Source organism: Pieris brassicae, chromosome 10 (assembly GCF_905147105.1).
Source record: "Pieris brassicae chromosome 10, ilPieBrab1.1, whole genome shotgun sequence".
Taxonomy (NCBI): Eukaryota; Metazoa; Arthropoda; class Insecta; order Lepidoptera; family Pieridae; genus Pieris; species Pieris brassicae.
Genome location: NC_059674.1, coordinates 15,038,178 through 15,056,152, shown reverse-complemented (window position 1 = coordinate 15,056,152; position 17,975 = coordinate 15,038,178). Strand labels below are relative to the sequence as shown.

General features: G+C 32.3%; 1 protein-coding gene across 13 annotated transcripts in view; it reads right to left on the bottom strand.

Annotated features, from left to right (window-relative positions):
* LOC123715772 overlaps positions 1–17,975 on the bottom strand; it is a 58,779-nt gene that overhangs the window by 35,727 nt on the left and 5,077 nt on the right. For 12 of the 13 annotated variants that reach the window (XM_045671054.1, XM_045671055.1, XM_045671049.1 and 9 more), the window contains exons 1-3: positions 15,674–16,058; positions 7,508–7,627; positions 2,440–2,531 (exon numbers count right to left, since the gene is read on the bottom strand). In XM_045671054.1, coding sequence (XP_045527010.1) covers positions 2,440–2,524 — 85 coding nt within the window. In that variant the 5' untranslated portion in view covers positions 2,525–2,531; positions 7,508–7,627; positions 15,674–16,058. Of the gene's footprint in view, positions 1–2,439; positions 2,532–7,507; positions 7,628–15,673; positions 16,059–17,975 lie in introns of those variants that run through there. The other variant, XM_045671050.1, reaches the window with a different exon arrangement.

Here is a 17,975-nt window from a genome sequence, read left to right as displayed (position 1 = left end):
TAAAATGATGTGATATATTTAAAAAAGATAATATACTTATTTTAGTTTAATTATTAAATATTTATAAAAGTACATTTTCAAAACATAAGTGGTTATTGCCTCGATGTAGCTGGGAGGATAGGACTAAAAGTTTATAATGGGGCTATATATCTGGCATATGTAGGCCTTCCTACATTCACAAAATAGTAAACCTTACATAGTCACTGATCAAAAAACAATTGAATCTATCTAGCCATAAAGATAGCAAAAACTAAGTTACAAACACAATTTTTCTGTTACCATATAAGAGGGCATTAAATATACACATTATGAGTCAAGAAGACTGAAAGTAATAAGGGTCATATGGCAACATAATGTTTAAATGAAATTAAATTCTCATATATAAAACCATGTTTATGAGAATAAAGTTCTTGAAATATACACCCTTTAGAAGTTCATTGTAATAAAACCATTTTTTTAATTGTAGGATTCCAAAGTCCTAAATGTTACAACTGCACTATGCTTTCAATTATTTAGTCAAGGTCAAGTCAAATTTTTATTGCATTCCATATATTCATACTTAACAGGCGACATGTTTTTGTTTTGTAGTATGTACTTAACATTATTAATAAACTTAACTTATATAAAGAAATTAAAATCTATCAGTCAGATACTCTGTAACAGTGAAATAACATTTCTTATACAATCTAACCTTACCTTATCTTTAACAATTTGATAAACCTCAAGAGGCTTGTTTCATTCTTTAAATTTTCTGGTAATATACAAAACATTTTTATTGAGGAGGTCAATGGCCTTGATTGATGTAATTTTAGTCTGGATGTAGGTGGAACCAGTTGGATTTTATGAGCAGGTCTTAGTGAGTAAAGGGTTTTTATGTTGTCCCATTATTTATACATATTAGGGTATATACGGACAAATTTACTTGTTTCCAGTATATATATGTTACATAAAGGATATTGTTCCGAATGAGGTGAGGCTTGCAGAGTAAGTATTTTCCATTTTTAAAACAATTGCAGAATAAATATGTATATCTTGTTGCCAAATTCTGAAGTAGTTTTAATTTATTTAAATTTTGATAAAGATTATTAAATTTTTTGTGTACATTGATGTTACTTACTTACTACTTAAAAGTTTTTATTATATTTAAATACAAATCAAGGTTACAGTTGTAGACCACTCATTTAAAGCACATTACAGCTGGATAACAAATGTCTATGAGTCAGTATCTATCAGACGTCTTAAGAAGTATTTATAGATTCAAATAAATGAAACATTTGATGATAGACTTATGTAACTTACCTAAGCTAATACTATTCACAGAAAATATTATATTATTATTAAATATAATAATATACCCAATAAAATTGTGAATTAATCTAGATACCTAGGCTAGATTGTAGCTAGATTCTGGGGCCGGGACAAATCACGTACAATGGATAAGCTTTTCTGTTGGCTGTTAGTTATTAATCTACATTATTAAGTTAAATCAAAACGGGTAACTTAACAATTTACAATCCGCCACTTTATATTATACTTTTAAATACTCGCTCATTGAAGATAAGAACAAGCTAAGAGGAAGTTCTAAAAATCAAAAACTCTCATCGATTCCCTTGGCAGGCAAAATCTATTAAGGCAATCTAAAATAGACCACATCATGTTGCAATAAGAGCTATAATACGCGCACTTATTGGCGTGCGTTAGCAACGACGGCACAATGACCTCGAGGTTATGGTGTTGTGTTCTACATTGGATATTGATTCTTGTGATAATGATATAAGTGCGATTTTACGGTGAATGTACAGGGCCAGGTTAAACGGGCAAAATGAGTGTAGGAAGGCAGAAAATGTGTTTTATAGTAGATTTAATTTCTATAACTTGCGTATGCGTAGAGATCAAACGACATCGTAAACTTTGCCGATTTTTTATGTCGTGGTTTAAATTATGATAATATTTTTTTTATGTGAGCTATTCTTTAATAAATAAATATGATTGTTACATATCTTAATGAACAGCATAATGTGCTATTAAAATTCTGTTAATTTCAATGGAAGTCGTTTCTTCCAAACGATCATTTTCTTCTATATTAACTTATTTATGAGTTTTGTTGACCGGACGAGAACCTGCCACTAATTTTCATTTCACATATATATATATACCAGATATAAATAGATTTTAATTGAAACAAACCTTATTAATGGTTCTACTTTAAAAAACTATGATTGATTATTTTTAAAGTCTTTCCCTCGTCCGACAAAGTATTTAAGATAGATCTCAGATTATATTATACATATTTATATATATTTTTTTCTTTATGGGACCGGCAACAACATCCTTAACCACAACCAGATAACTTGCAACTGCTTCGCCGGCCATTCAACTAATATTACGTTCTTGAACAAAAGTGTTTAACCGTGATAAGAGTTTAAAGTAATATATTACCTCCAAAGAGTGCCGAGGGGTCGAACTGACCATCGGGCGGCTGCTTGGCGGCTGCGTCCCCGCCTTCCCCGCTCTCCTTATCCATACCACTCCTGAAAAATTACAAAAACATCAATAAAATAATCTATTGAATTACAATATACGTATTTTGCATACATTTGCAATAAGTTTTTAGCAAAAGGCTTTAAAAATAGGTTGAGCGCAGTCGATGAACACCTGCAACGCCTGAAGGCTCATTTAAGTGCGTTACCGGCTTTTATATTTTATTTAAATAATTGTATCATATTGTTTCTTGCGTCCAATCATTATTATAATCATGTATCATTCAATTCAAAGGCACAATAACAAAAATTTAAACGTATTAACGATTGAGAAATGCATTTTTTTTTAATTTAGTTCTTTAGGAACATTTAACATAAAAAATAGGAAAGGGGTACAAACAAACATCCTAGACCTTGAGAAATCCGTATCATAGTTTCTTATAAATAATTTAATCAAGGCCGTACGTTTTTATGACTGAGGGGAGAAAGTGTGTCAGTTGACCTAGGTTAGTATTTTGCGTCATCCCAATGATACTGGCAAACTTCTTTTCAGGTTTACAACAATATAATTTATTGTTCATTACTTATTGCCAGATCTCCGCTTGCTTTGATAACATAATATACAGGAGTAACATTTTACAGTGTTTCCTTGCTTATTAACCACTTTCATTGTGATATTATAGATGCACTTACTTTTTTGAAAGATATAATAATGTTACGATACTAATTCTTACGCACTAGATCTAGACTAAACATGTAAAGTAAATTTTGATACAAGAAACATAATATATAAATCATGAAGCTAATTGTTCCTTGATCCACAGATTTTATGAATCTTTTCTATAAATAATCTCTCTTTAACATAGCATCATTTATGTTAAACATACACGTTTTTTTCAAAGGTGTAGGTTTTAACCGCATCGTAGATTATTCTTCATTTAAAGGCAAGGTGCAGCCTACTGTGCCTGACATATGATAGGGTCTGTGTAACCCTAAGACATGCCGATTTACTATGTTTTCATTCACTATATGAATGAGCAGGTGTTAATTGGGCACATACATGGAAATATGCAAAAACCGTTTACGACGACATCGTTTAGAACAACATACCGGTTATATTGACCAAAAACAAAGGTCCCGCCTGAAGTCTATTGTATTAGCTGATATTCACCATCGGCTGTTACGACTATCGGTTTTTACGACCAATTATGAGTAGTCCCTTCGATGTCGTTTTAACAGATTTTAACTGTAATTTAAATTTCGTTATGTGTTACGATAAAAGTTCAATCTAAACGATCCATATTATATAAGCCTGACTTGGGATAATCTTTTTATGACAGAGCGGTTCGCTATCTTTAATAACACTGGTACAGAGCTATGTAAGACTATAAAATTATCCACTAGCTATTGATTACCTTTTAATTAGTTTTCTGTGGCAACGAAGTTAAATCAATACTAGCACAAATATATTGAAATAACTTCATCACCTCTCTTATATTCTTCACGATTTTATTCCCGTTTTGTATGTCTAAGCTAAATAGGTTATTTTAAAGTACACTTCGTACAGCACATTGAAACATGTTTAATCTATTGTAATGATATCTCAAAATCGCTCTCCCTCGGGTCATATATTCAAAATAACTAGGCGTTGTTAACCAGTCTGAAGATGGTTATTAAAACGCATTTTAAATTCTCGAACAAAAGATTTCACACTTCAACAAAAAACAAAAGAGATACTAATGCTTCACTGAAGCGTTAACATGAGAATTACAAAACAATCGATTACTTTTTACTCAATAAAATATTCTCTTAAAATAATATTTATTTTATGTATTTGTGAAAGCAATTGTCATATATTGCGGAAAACGCTTCTTTCCTATTTTTCACCATCCGGAGAGATTTACTTAACTAAACCTTGACGCAAGAAATTTTATTGCAAATAACGAAAGACAACCTATATTATTGGGATTCCTTCTTTTATTATTCACCTGATGTTAACCACCGCCTATGGACACTCACTTTGCCAGAAGGTTCGCAAGTGCCGTTGTTGACGGCCTTTCAAGAATTCGTACGCTCTTTACTTGAAGGACCCTAAGTCGAGTTGGTTTGGAAATATTTTAGTAGGCAGCCACATAGCGGTAATGCGCGGCAAAAAATGCCCTAAAAAACGCTCAGTTGTGGAACGACCGATATCGAGTTGATATTTTGTATTCTGCCCTTGACTTCCGATAATGAAACTCAGCTGTAGGTATTAGACCAAACAACTCCTCTGAATACCGAAACTTTAATAAACCAACGATTACTCATAAACGAATATAAAACAATTTAACACGATCGACTTCCAAGCGTGACGTTCACGTTACAGTATCAGTCCAGTCCCAGTCATATTAATAAACAGTTATTTAAAAATCATTATTCCATATAAAGAATAATATCCCTGTCATAATAATGTCATTCAACCCAATAAAGACGATGTTAAAAGTAAAAGTTTAACAATAGCACAGACCATTTCATTTACAGTTTATATGTACGAAGTTTACATTCTCTTGTAATGGTAATTAAATATGCTGAACATAAGCGTTCGCCAAGCAACCACTTGATATAATATATATGCTATATAAATACAGTACTTTTATCGATACCTTATAAACACGTACTACAAATTGCGGCTCGCGAAAATTGTAAAATATCACTAAGGGTTACAAATCACAAGGGATATTTCCAATCTAATTTATAAATTATTATATTCTATGTAAGGAGTTATGGTGTAAATGTTATGCCATCACAAAAATACAGAATAGACGCTTTTCTTGAGTTACTTATGAGTGATAAGGCGACCATCGCATTAGTATTCTTAAATTACCTAAACTGTGTTAATGTTTGCTATTGAGATAATAATATATAGATAAAATTATTATAGTTCACAGAACGTTATGATGTCTACATGAGTGAGTCCAAAATCAGCCTCACCCAAAAAATATACACACAAATTTGTCGTTAATTTTAGGCTCCGAAAAATATTAACTTTCTCCTGATAGCATTCTACTTGACGTACTGACAACACCTATATCCCTGACTAATACACAAGCATTCGAATGACATCACGGCACTGTATCTGAATATACATCATCCGCTGACCTAATTTTACGTACTCATGAGATTCAAGACGAATTTAATTGCTACCTTTTAATGGCCGCCTCGAAATCGTTCGTCTCCGTGAAACTAGAATATTTTATCAAGGTCTCGTCTTTCCAAGCATTATAATTACAGTTAGGTTGTCTTCAAACAAAAATATTAAACTCTTAATAGTAGACTCGATTTAGATGATTTTTCTTAATACATTTTTAAAGCGTAGAATAAAGTAAGCTATTATCGCCAGAAATCTAATAGCGACACGAGTCTGATAAACACTTCGACCAGAGATGATTAAAGTTTTACTGTTCAGCCGTTTTCATTAAGGTCATTCTTTTCCGGACTAATTTACACACAATAAAATACATACATTCGATATGGTTTTCTTATTATCCACAAAATACAGATTGTCAAACTTATATATGAAACAAAAATTAAAGTTCGAATTTTAAACCATTCGTACAATACAAATGGTTTAAAATTCGAACTTTAATTAAATAGACACCGTAAGTGAAGCGAAATGATCTAGGATATGGTATCCTGCTTCTTGTAAAACAAACCGTGAATGCCTCTATAAAAAGGATGAGATCGCATCCACAAAATCACGTTAAAACCTACTGTTTCTCACGAGTTGTAAACTCGCCGGTCGACAATACAGGTCATTGACTGTAGTCACCGTTTACTTGATAGCTAGAAAGTGAAGTATCATGAATACACGCTAATCGGTCTTGACTGTACAAATATTGCCTCGGATTGCTCGAAAGACATGAAAAATAGCTGGCGTATTTCCTATGTATACCTAGACTTGCATTATATATTAAAGCAAGATAAATATAAAACACAAATGTGTGTATAAGAAATAGGGATGGAAACAAAAAAACTAATAATTATGTCGATTTAGCCACAATGCCTTGGTTGTACACCTTTACTAATCATTTGAATTAATTTTTAATTTGATTGCGAATTACATTTATTGGAACGTAGTTAAAATATTCATACCTTATATATGAAGCGTAGCATTTCAACTTAGGTATCACTTACATATAACCCGCCTCGGACACTTATTTGAGTCTTGGATTTTATAAAATCTTTGTTTTTAGGAAACTTAGAATCGAAGGTTAACCAACTGGGTTGGCTAAATTATAGGCTAACACTTCTCTACAGTTTAGCTAAGGCTAAATTAGCCTCCAAAAACCTTGGTGTGCTCAGCAAGACGAGACGGTACTTCAGTCCGGCCCCATATGGAGTATTGTTCTCATCTCTGGGCGAAAGCTATCCAGTAACAGCCCCTTCCGCTTTACCGTATTCAACGATAAGCAATTCGAATCGAGTGTTCAGAGTTGCTGTTCGGTCTGATACCGGCAGCTGAGTTTCATTATCGGACGTCAAGGCAGAATACAAAATACCATTCGTATCCAGTAGCCAGTTTTTGCCGCGCACCACCCCTATATGGAACCAACTGCCCAATGAAATATTTCCGAACCAATTCGACTTAGGGTCCTTCAAGAAAAGGACGTACAAATTCTTGTAAGGCCGGCAATGCACTTTCGAGTCTTCTGGCAATGTAAGTGTCCATGGGCGGCGGTATCAGATAACATCAGATGAGCCCCCAGCCCTTTTTGCCTCCTATTGCATTAAAAAATACATACGTCAACATTAGTACCTTACACAACTTCCAATGGCCAAGTATACTTTATTGTTTTACAAGATGCTTATGAATGTGCAACAATTACACCTACCTTGCTCCACAAACGATGGTATGAATTATCATTCAAAGAATAAAGAAACAAAAGACAAACGTTCAAACTCCTTGGGCAGGCATGGCGAAATACTTTCTCATTAATGTATTCATACTTTGAACATATTACTACTTAATAAACACCTTTTATACACACCTTTAGTGACAGCTAACATCCAGAGATGGATTGCTTGTAGGCCGTTTCACACATTTTCACTTTTTGTCACTGCACTGAGTTTCACTTACACTTCACTTCACTAACACATTCTCATCCAATCTGAAAAAATAAAGAATACATAAATTAAACGTTAATACAAAAAAAGAACGCAAATATCATATATCAAGTTGATTAAATTTTATCAGCCATTTATGGGATTAAATTTAATCTAAAATGTACGAGAAAATATCAACAAATTATACAAAACTAATATTTTACTATTGCCTTATTTGCAAGGCAAGATTAAAGTATATTTATTACAAGCTTTAATATTGTCTCTGTATAAATTCATATCAAACTCGCGGCAAAGACAAGCCGTGAAGGTTCGAGGAGTTTATATGCCTAGCAAATAAAATATAAATAATTGTAACTGCTTAATAAAACTAATTGAAAAGAACACAGGACAGCGGTGAAAGCGTTTCGGAGCCAAGACACATTTTCGGTCGAAAAGCCTGCGGAGTGAGCGAGTAATTTAAAAAAAACACACTTGAAACAGTCTATCCATATTGTATAAGTACTCACAAATAATTTCTAAATTTTGATAAACTAAACGCTTTATTCAGGAATACACTTAAGCATACAAAAACGAGACCAAATACTTTAATTCAATACTACTGTTCTATACATGTTTTCCAATAACCTACAGATTATAACATACAAGACGTCTCCAGTAAAATAAATGCTATTGATTCAGTTATTGCTATCCCTTTCCCACTATCTCTCAGGCGATAGGTGAGAAAAGGACGCATACTTTGGTAACGCCCTGTAACGAGTTATGATAGATTTACGCATTGCAAGGAGAATGAGAGGTCAAGTTAGATGTAGGCTCGGCTCTAAACACATTGTTAGAGACTTTTGTGGTTATAATATTTTTATTAGACCGTATATTTCAATATATTAGTTATTAGAATTGTATTATTAAGCTAAAATTTTAGAACAACAAAATAAAAACATAGAACCATAATACGTACAAACAATCCTAATGCCATTCCGCTTTTAAAATGATATTGGATTTCAATATTATATATTACTGTATAAAAAACACCATATCCCTTTTATGTCAGAATAAAACAAATAATTAAACTTTTTACTTAATAAAAGTTAATTATAAGAAATATTCGTGAACTTCAACATCTTGCTTTAAGACAAAGAAAATTGTTGTATATATTGACAATAATAAATTAACTCGAAAGTACTTGTATTATTGGCTAACAACGACCGAAGAAAGGTTAAAACTTTTTTTTAATAAACATGTGGTTATACTATAAAAGAAATTTAACGGACACAATATTTTTAAATAGAAACGCGCGCGCATTGAATAATACTCAACCAAATCTAGTCTTTGCTGGGCTAAGTGTAACGATATGATATTTGGTAGCTTTTAGGTATATATACTATATTTAAATGTCACATAGACGTAATATTATTCATATTAAATTTGTTATAATCTGGCCACTTCAAGATTTAGATAATGTTCTCCTAAACGGATTCATTTAAATTTGTTGTAGTTCAGTAAGTCAGTCAGTTTTAGACTCAAATATTTAGGCCTTTAAACTTGACAAGTATTAAAATTTAATACTATTAAAAATCCTGTATTTATAGACAGAAATATGAAACTCGGGAAAATTCCAACTGATATTCAGTGAAGTTTTAATTACTCTCCAGAAACATTTGTTTAGACCTCAGTAAATTAATACCGCTATCGATTTATAAATGCATCTGCCGTATGCAGATGGTATTTCACATCAAATGACAAGCTGAAAGGGACATTATTGCCACGCAATAAAGTCTTAACTCCTATCAAAACAGACTAGTGTGTTTTGGCGTGATTCGGGGATGAAGAAACAAATCGGGGGTTGTCAATCTCACCCTCATAGCCCCCGAAATAGACCAGACGGTAGGGCAGAATATCAATTATTACGTGCCAACATTATATTGATTATGTTGCCACTAAACTCACCGTGCTTGTTGTAATACATTTGTTATAACTAAAAAGATAGCTTTTGTAGGTACTTTAATATTGCCGCTTTGACTTGGAAACGAGTAATGAATATATTTATGATTTATCTATATATGATTGGGGAAGAATCTAATTTCTTTATATTTGATACTTTTTCTTTATCTATGTATTAAAAGCCCAGAGTTACTATGCCCGAAGAAAAACAATATGACAATATACTTGGTTCCAGTCGATCGGTAATAGATATAGAAAAACGAAGGTTGGTCTAAGGGTGTCGTTTTAAAACATCGTTAAATTCATTTGATATTTAATAGTACCTTTATATTGGTTAATTCTATTGACACAGTAAATTCATATTGGTTGACAATAGCAAGCGTTGCTTGAACATTCAGTAAGGTGTGGTTTTGTAAACATTGCACAACAATGCGTTGAGCCAACCTAAATCCACAGAGAAGACGACTCAGGAGCGCTACACATACGTTTTTTATAACAGTTTTAAGCGAATAATTAACAAATGTATTACTGGGAAAAGTAGACTAAGCAAAAATAAAGTAAATCTACGTGATTCACTTTAGTTTGAGCTACTTTACGCGTTCAGTTATTAAATGTTAATTATATATAATTAATACTCATATATAGGCAAATCGTAAACATCACATAAACAAATTTCAAAAGCTTAGGAAGCTCTTGAAGAGTTTAATGGAGAGAGTATTTTAAGTTCATGTCTCTATAATTGTACTGCATGAAATATAAGAAGTAACTATGACATTAGCAGTTGTACATTAGCAATATCATAATTTAAGATCGTAATAGCCGTTTCATGTAATTTACGGTCGAACAAAGCCTTGGGCTTGGCACTTTCTAATCCCCGCCGTTTAAATTTGCTGATTTGCGAATCAATCCTTATACCATTTAACCTTAAAAATATTTGAATCTTCGAATCGATACATACATATATTATTTCTCATTAAAATAAAATAAAGATTTGAAGTACCTAGCGACTGCGTATTGCTCCTCCTAGTTATCTATACCTTTATCGTGATTTTAATCGAAACGGGAATGCACCGTACATCCCACGCTGCTAAAAATCGTAGGGCTCCTCCAGGCTTAGCAACACTCATTAAAATCACCTCGGGACTACCAACTTATCCGTACCTCTGTCCTAGGAGCCGCTTTCGTATCCCACCGGGACTGTAACTGGTGTCCCACAATGAAAATGATAACCTTAATGTAACCTAATAGATCATAATTTTTAATAGCGCTTGCGCATCCAAAAAGTTCATAAATATTTTGCCTATAGTAAATGGAGAGTTATTACATATTTAATCAATTTGTAGGATTGGTTTGGCCTTTTGCCACTTTGGCGTGAGACCGATGCGTTTGGGCCAAAAAATTGCAAACTGTGGAGTGTATGGTAAATTATTGGTGATATTTGATAGGTATAAAGCACAATTTATTTTAAAATTCATATCATGCGTTAAATAAATATAATAATATTCAAAGTTAATTATATTATAATCAGTGATAGGGATATTATAAATTGCAAAGATTAATCGTTTTGACCCAAACGTAAAAAAATTATAAGGTACTATAAAATGTATAATGTATGGTGCTCATTAAAACACGACACTAATTATAATATTTTAAACATATTGCTTACACTAAGCAAAAATATTTATAATAAATAAATGTTAAGACGAAAGACCATATTTGATCATTGGGGCAATCCCAATAGACTTTTAAGTATTTATTTATAGCGCGTAAAAGTTGTTTTGTTTGTGATCTGTGATCTAGAAAGCTAGGTATTTGACCTACATTGACACCCCAAGAGACTGATTGATGTCGAATCATTTCAAGTTTCTACTTCAAATCCGGAAGTACATAGCGTTTTCCTAACAACAACTAAGATAATTTTAAGACAGACATTATCTGGTACTTCAGTAAGGAACTGGACATTTTACTCCAAACAAAATAAAGAGCAAAGTAATTCCCTTTTAGACAAATATACGCGTACCACTACAATTGTCTGCAAATCTATGGATTTTATCTCGATAAATTAATATTTTTTACGAAACGAATCCGTTTTTTTGCCCTAAAAGATCTTATGCGTGAGAAACGGATTATAAACACGTTTCAAAAGGTAAGTGACTCAGATGCAAAATGATTCAGAACTGATGTACTGACATTGATAAATTAATGCCGATATAACGCAGATCCACATTTCAACAATCTCAGAGATAGCAGTAATGTATGATCTGTGTTTAAAATATTTTTATTATGACTTTTTGAGTTGAGCTTTATACTGACAGCAGAATGCTATCAACTCTATATTTAAATTACTAGCCACTCTCTAGGATAAAGTCTTCGATGAAACGTATATAAATAAATCTTCAAATATTTAAGACTCGCCAGTGTTTTCTTTATTTAAATACTGTGAAAATAAACATTGAGAAACATAGAGAATCCTCAAGGATATCTTAGGTTATCCTTTTAATGCTAAAAGGTTTTAAGTCCAGTAATTTTTTGAATTTATTCGTTACAAACTTACAAATACTAATATTGATATACGATACAAAAAATATGTGTAGAGACAGGTAGATAATGCTCTTTAATTCATACATATTCCATACTCATAATAAAGATTATAAATATAGAACGGAACAAATTCGACTCAAATTTCCATATAAAACCTGGCTAAATGTAGGCGTGATTTTATATTAACATTGATTGTTAATTTTTAATACCTTTATTAGATTTAAGATTATTACACAAAGTAACCTAACGTGCCTTTCAAAGAAGACAATGTTAGCCCTGCCATTTCACCTACCGGCCGAGGAATGTACACAAAAACTAATTTTGCAACTTTGACAATGGTAACTCTGGACGTAATGACGGCTAAGGCAAATTAGACTCTAAAACTGTATTGATACAAAATAAAATTGTACAAAAGTTTATTGTAATAAAAATACCTCGGTCAATCGTGGTATTTCGACTCCTATTGCTTTTTGGTTTTTTGTTAAGACTGTCTCAATGCTTTCCTCATCTCGTTAAGATTCCATAGCTATAGAGTAACTAGCATAGGACGATAAAATGCACTCCATACATGCCACGTTTACGGCATATAAACTATCATACAGGACATATAAATAATTCGTAATAGAAGACTATATGTTTAAAAGAACGATGAAAAAAATAAACGTTTTATGCAAGATAAATTCAATTACATGCCGACCATTAAATCTAATCAAAGTGTGTCTTTATTAAGTCAGACAATCTATTTAAAAGTGGTAAGCATGCGGTAACAATAAAGATGATAAACTCATCTAACAATGAATGTAAGTACTCCAATCGAGTACAAGGCCTAACTTATCACGGTACTAGAATATACGAGGTTGAGTTAATAATCTAAATAGGGTTTTAGAAAAAATATATATAATTGCTCGAAGCGAAAAAACATGCATCGATTGAACTATTTCAACATTGGTGATATAACTTTGACCGATTTTTATTTGGCGTTTAAAAACGTTCGTCTAGCTAAATATGTAATAAAATATTTAAAAAAGCTATTCTATACCGATTTTTGTGTTTGTAACAGAGTTAAGGTTTCTAATAAAATATGCATATATTAGAATAACTATATGCATATAACATACAAAAGCCTATTATTTAATATTATATAGAGGATGTCTAAGTATTTTTTTCTTACACTATAGAAAAGCTTCTAAACACCGTTTCCCATAGAAATTACAAACAATACTTGACAATAACAAAACTATATAATTTTTCATATTAATTTTTTGTCTATAATGAAATGTTAAGTTAATAAGTTGTTGAATCATCAAACATAAACGTCAAATTGAAAATGGACATATTTGGAGTCGTGAGAAAATCTAAGCGTGGGTGTAATTGTTCAGTTTTTAACCACAAATGGATCTTCCGTGTCATAAAATAGCAGCAGAATTACTTCCTCTAATTGTTTGGTTAAATCAAAAGTCATTAAAAATATATCGTAATCATGGTAGCGACATCTATAAAATCTTTAAAATGGTAATCTTGCTAGCTTGAGGGAAGCAAGGTGCTACTACGTAAGTGTATGATGACGACCTCGGTTAACAAAAAAAGATAGTTATATTTATTTTATCTGTTACATGATACCACAATTTTAAAGGTATTTCACATACAAATAAAAAAAATTAAAACCTGAGTAACAAATTTTATAGTTATACCTACAAAACTAAAAAAAACAAAACCATTATGAAAACAAACTAGATCTTCCAAGTCACAACGGAGTGCATTAAACAAATGTGTGAGCGAAAACGAATTATTATCTTTATAAGCGATGAATCAGCATAAACGGTTTTCATTCGAGTTGACGCCGTAAACGAGACACCTATGGCATGTTATCTATAGTATAAGAAAGTATGGTAAGATCAAATTGCGTATTTCATGGCCAGGTTGAACTAAGGTTCACGTCTGAGTGTTACTCTTATTTTAAGAAAACTATTTAAAAATCATCACGTTTAGTTTATTACACTGAGCTCACAGTAGATTAGTAACCGCATCAAGCTGACATTCTTGACGCGTTACAGATAGTATGTGTTTATTTAAAGCCAGTATGTTTTATATATACGTAATCGTCATTTCAAACAATTGAAAACACGTAATGATTTTATAATGTTAGTATTAATTATTCCAATTTGCAGCAGTTGTAGTCATGTGAACATTCTGGACTTATGCTATTTAAAAAATCGATATTCATGCAGCATTTGTCATACCATATTATCCTTTTATGTTAATCGAAAAAACTGATGAACCCAGCTCGTATAACTCGGCATATTTGAGATGATCGCCGACCCACACAACGATACATCGAATTCACACAAATCTAAGTATAATATAGTTATGTCCGATCGCGAGGCGCGGTCTGAATGCAATTATTATACACGATGCCTACCTCTGATCGCGTTCATATTTTCATAACGTAAACTTCTACTTAATGTAAATTGTGGGTATTTTATACCCAATCCATCAAGCTTAGTAAACCTCACCCATTCCTAATTATTACTAATAGTTCATGATTATGGAAAATAAGTGACTTCTATTACCATTTCATTAGTATTAAATTACATTAATTGTTTCAATTATATACATTATAGGGCTATATGTTGTACGAAGTTAAAACTCTACATAATTTATAAATGTAGAGTAGGTATAGGTAGCATATTTATTAAATAAAAGTAACATTCCTCCTAGAAGTTTATTAAACTTAAATATGTATTCTTATTATCATAAAAAAGTTGCAAAAGCGAAGGAAAGTTTAAAAAATTATAGCATCTGCTTCGTAACTTTTTTATATATACATATTTTTAAGAATATAAAACCTTTTTTACTTACATATAACCCAAAAACAATGAGTTTTTATTTAAAAAAGAACCCTCATTAGCCGTGTTTCTTTTGTTATCTCGTTGAAAAGGTTACGCTTACATATATTTCGTAATGTTATAATCTGTTATCTTGTGAGGTAACTATTATTTATTATGTATTTATGTTAGTGTTATATTTAATCTTTCGTAAAAGCACCCGCATGAATGAGAGATAATGTTGACCTCGGCTATAATAGCAATATTTTTTAATTATTGCAGATATTTTGTATTCTATAGATTTAGGCACATAGCTAAAGGCAAGTAAAGAATAATCATCTGAGCTAAACAAATATTTTTGAATAACATTACGCGACAGGTTAAAACACGACCAAAGCCACGGTTTGAAGTTAATATGTATTGTGATAAGGAGTTAGATAAAGAGTAAAGATTTCAAAATTCCGTCTGGTAGAGCTTTATGTGGTTATTGACGGCGACTATGAGGAAATGTTTTATCTTTAGTATTCGATTTACTTCCGTAACAACTAATTCATAACTGACCAGTCTTTTTAAATCAAGTTGAATAATGCGTTTCTCGGAAATGAAACAATGTTAAGTTATACGTCCACATTTACACGTATCGCTTTCTAATTTCAATAACACTAACTAAATTAAACCAGTTTCTTGTGAAACGCTTGTGACATAATGCAACTACTTCGTTATAACACCTGGCGTTGCTATTTATAGATTGAACCAAACGAAAAAAAGCAAATAATAAATCTTTACCTGAAATAGTTTATCGCTCGTATTTTGATGGCACACAACTTCCTCACGAAACAGTTCAAACACACCGAAACGTCAAACGATTTGAATTAAGAACGCGATGGCCGCTAGCCACTAAAATTATTGATTTAGCGTTACAAAACAACAAAAGATATAAAACGGCCGCACACCCCCGCGCCCGAATCGATCAGAATGATAATTGTCGCGCACAAAGAGTCACAACTCACCTAGACGAATGCACTAAAACAACAACACAAGCGAAATCTATTTTTCCTAATAAGTATACGTCACTGCTTTCACTTATAACTGATAATTGTTTTTTGTTATTCAAATGGTTAATTAGTACGAATTAAGAGCGATTTGTGTCGCGGAGACGCGAGCAATTCGACGGGCGCTAGCAAGATGGCTCCGTGCGCGGCAAGCGAGCCCCCCGCGCGTCGCGTACGTGCAATGAAAGATAGGTGACCGGTACACGCGTCGAGCAGAACGAGGATTTGTCTGGGGATAGGCGTCATCACGTTTTCGGATTTTAATCCGACGATATCTGAACTACGTGATCTCAAAAATAGTACTTACAAACTTACAAAATTGAGGATCAACGTAAAAATTCTGATGACAATTTAGATTATTATTTCAATTAAAGTAAACGTGTTTATAAAAAAATACATAAAATAAACATAAGGATCATGCAATACTTTAATGTATTACTGAGGTGCTTCGCAACATACTGTATTTGGAATTATTAATTTTATTAGTAGTTTGTTCAAACTATTTTAATTTTTGATCGGCTTTGCCTACAAGGTTCAATGTTGACGATCGCGTTATTTGAAATTTTAATTCTTATCTTTAGAATGATCTCGAGATACTTGCCTAGTGTGAAGCACGCACTCCCTTCACACCGCCGTGATCGCCCCCTCTGCCTACCGACCTCTTATATACTGCTCTCTTTACAACAAAAAAAACAGCAATTTCCCAAATTCCCGGCCGTGCGCTCTCTCGCTCGTGGCGAACCTAAGATGGCCGACGGCGTCCATTTTGATCGGAGATTACCGCGCGTCCCCTGCAATTGTTCAAAACCTATTCCACAACACAATTATACATTATGAGCGTTGATTTCGACGTATCGCACATGAAATTTGGCCAATTTTTTTCGTTCTACACGACCGTGATAAAATTAAAGGAATAAAATGCGGCAGTGATGACGTAGCGTATATTGATTGATGTCAATGACATATAGGTTTAAAATGTTACCAATGGTTTTGTCTCTTTCCTTACCTGAGTGTAATAAAACGATACAGACGATTTCTGCTTAGCAATGGGCTTAACCTAGCCATTCTGTTAAGCGAATGTTTTAGTCGGTTTACGTTTTAAAGCGGTTACATTGTAGTTTAGGTAGAGTTCGAGAATTCTAGTTTAACGGTTCGATTACATTAATCTGTATGTTTGAAAAACAGTTTTATAAATAATAAAATAAATTTTACACGTATTAGTATAATGTTTAAAAACTGTTGCCTATCTTTAATTTATTTTATACGCACATATTTAAAAGTATAGTATTAAGGTTCTCCCACGGCCATCATCGTTAATATCGGCAACACGAAATATAGTTTTACATTTAAAGACCTTTTTAATAACTTGTGTGTTTGTTTGTAGACCTAAGCTAAATTACTATATCTTTATGAAGGCTATTAAATAATAGTTTGTTAAATATTTTTTATTTTAACGATATTCATACTACACTTAAATTTCCTTAGTTGGACTTTTCTATAGAAAAATCTTACGCGACACAATTAACTCACCCACGTGCACTCGCTTTGTTTTAATGGTTATGGACAGAGCCCCTTATTAAAATAGTCGTTACTTTTTCATAACCTAAAATTAAATAAAATAACCATAATCTTTCTAAAATAAATTCTTTTAAAATCTGAACAAACATTATATCTCTTTTATTTTCATACAAAATAATAAATACAGACTATTATAAATATCAATTACAGAGCATCAATGCTACATGTCCTCTGTTTCCCATACAGCAGATGAGCTCAACACGACCAGAATCTCATGACCCCTGCCACAAGCACTGTTCCTTCTGCAATCTCCCAACTTTGTTAGACAGCGGGAAGGATGGTAGGTCAACACATTGGTCGGTACAGATCAACGACCTTACTTAGAATATCTAGTTTTATAATATGACACACTTGTACTTTAATGATTGGGCGCGGTTTTATAGGAAACGTGTTGAACTTTTGAGCTTCGTTTAATCGGTTATTTAAAATTAGATTTCTGGCAAATATTTCTAGATGCT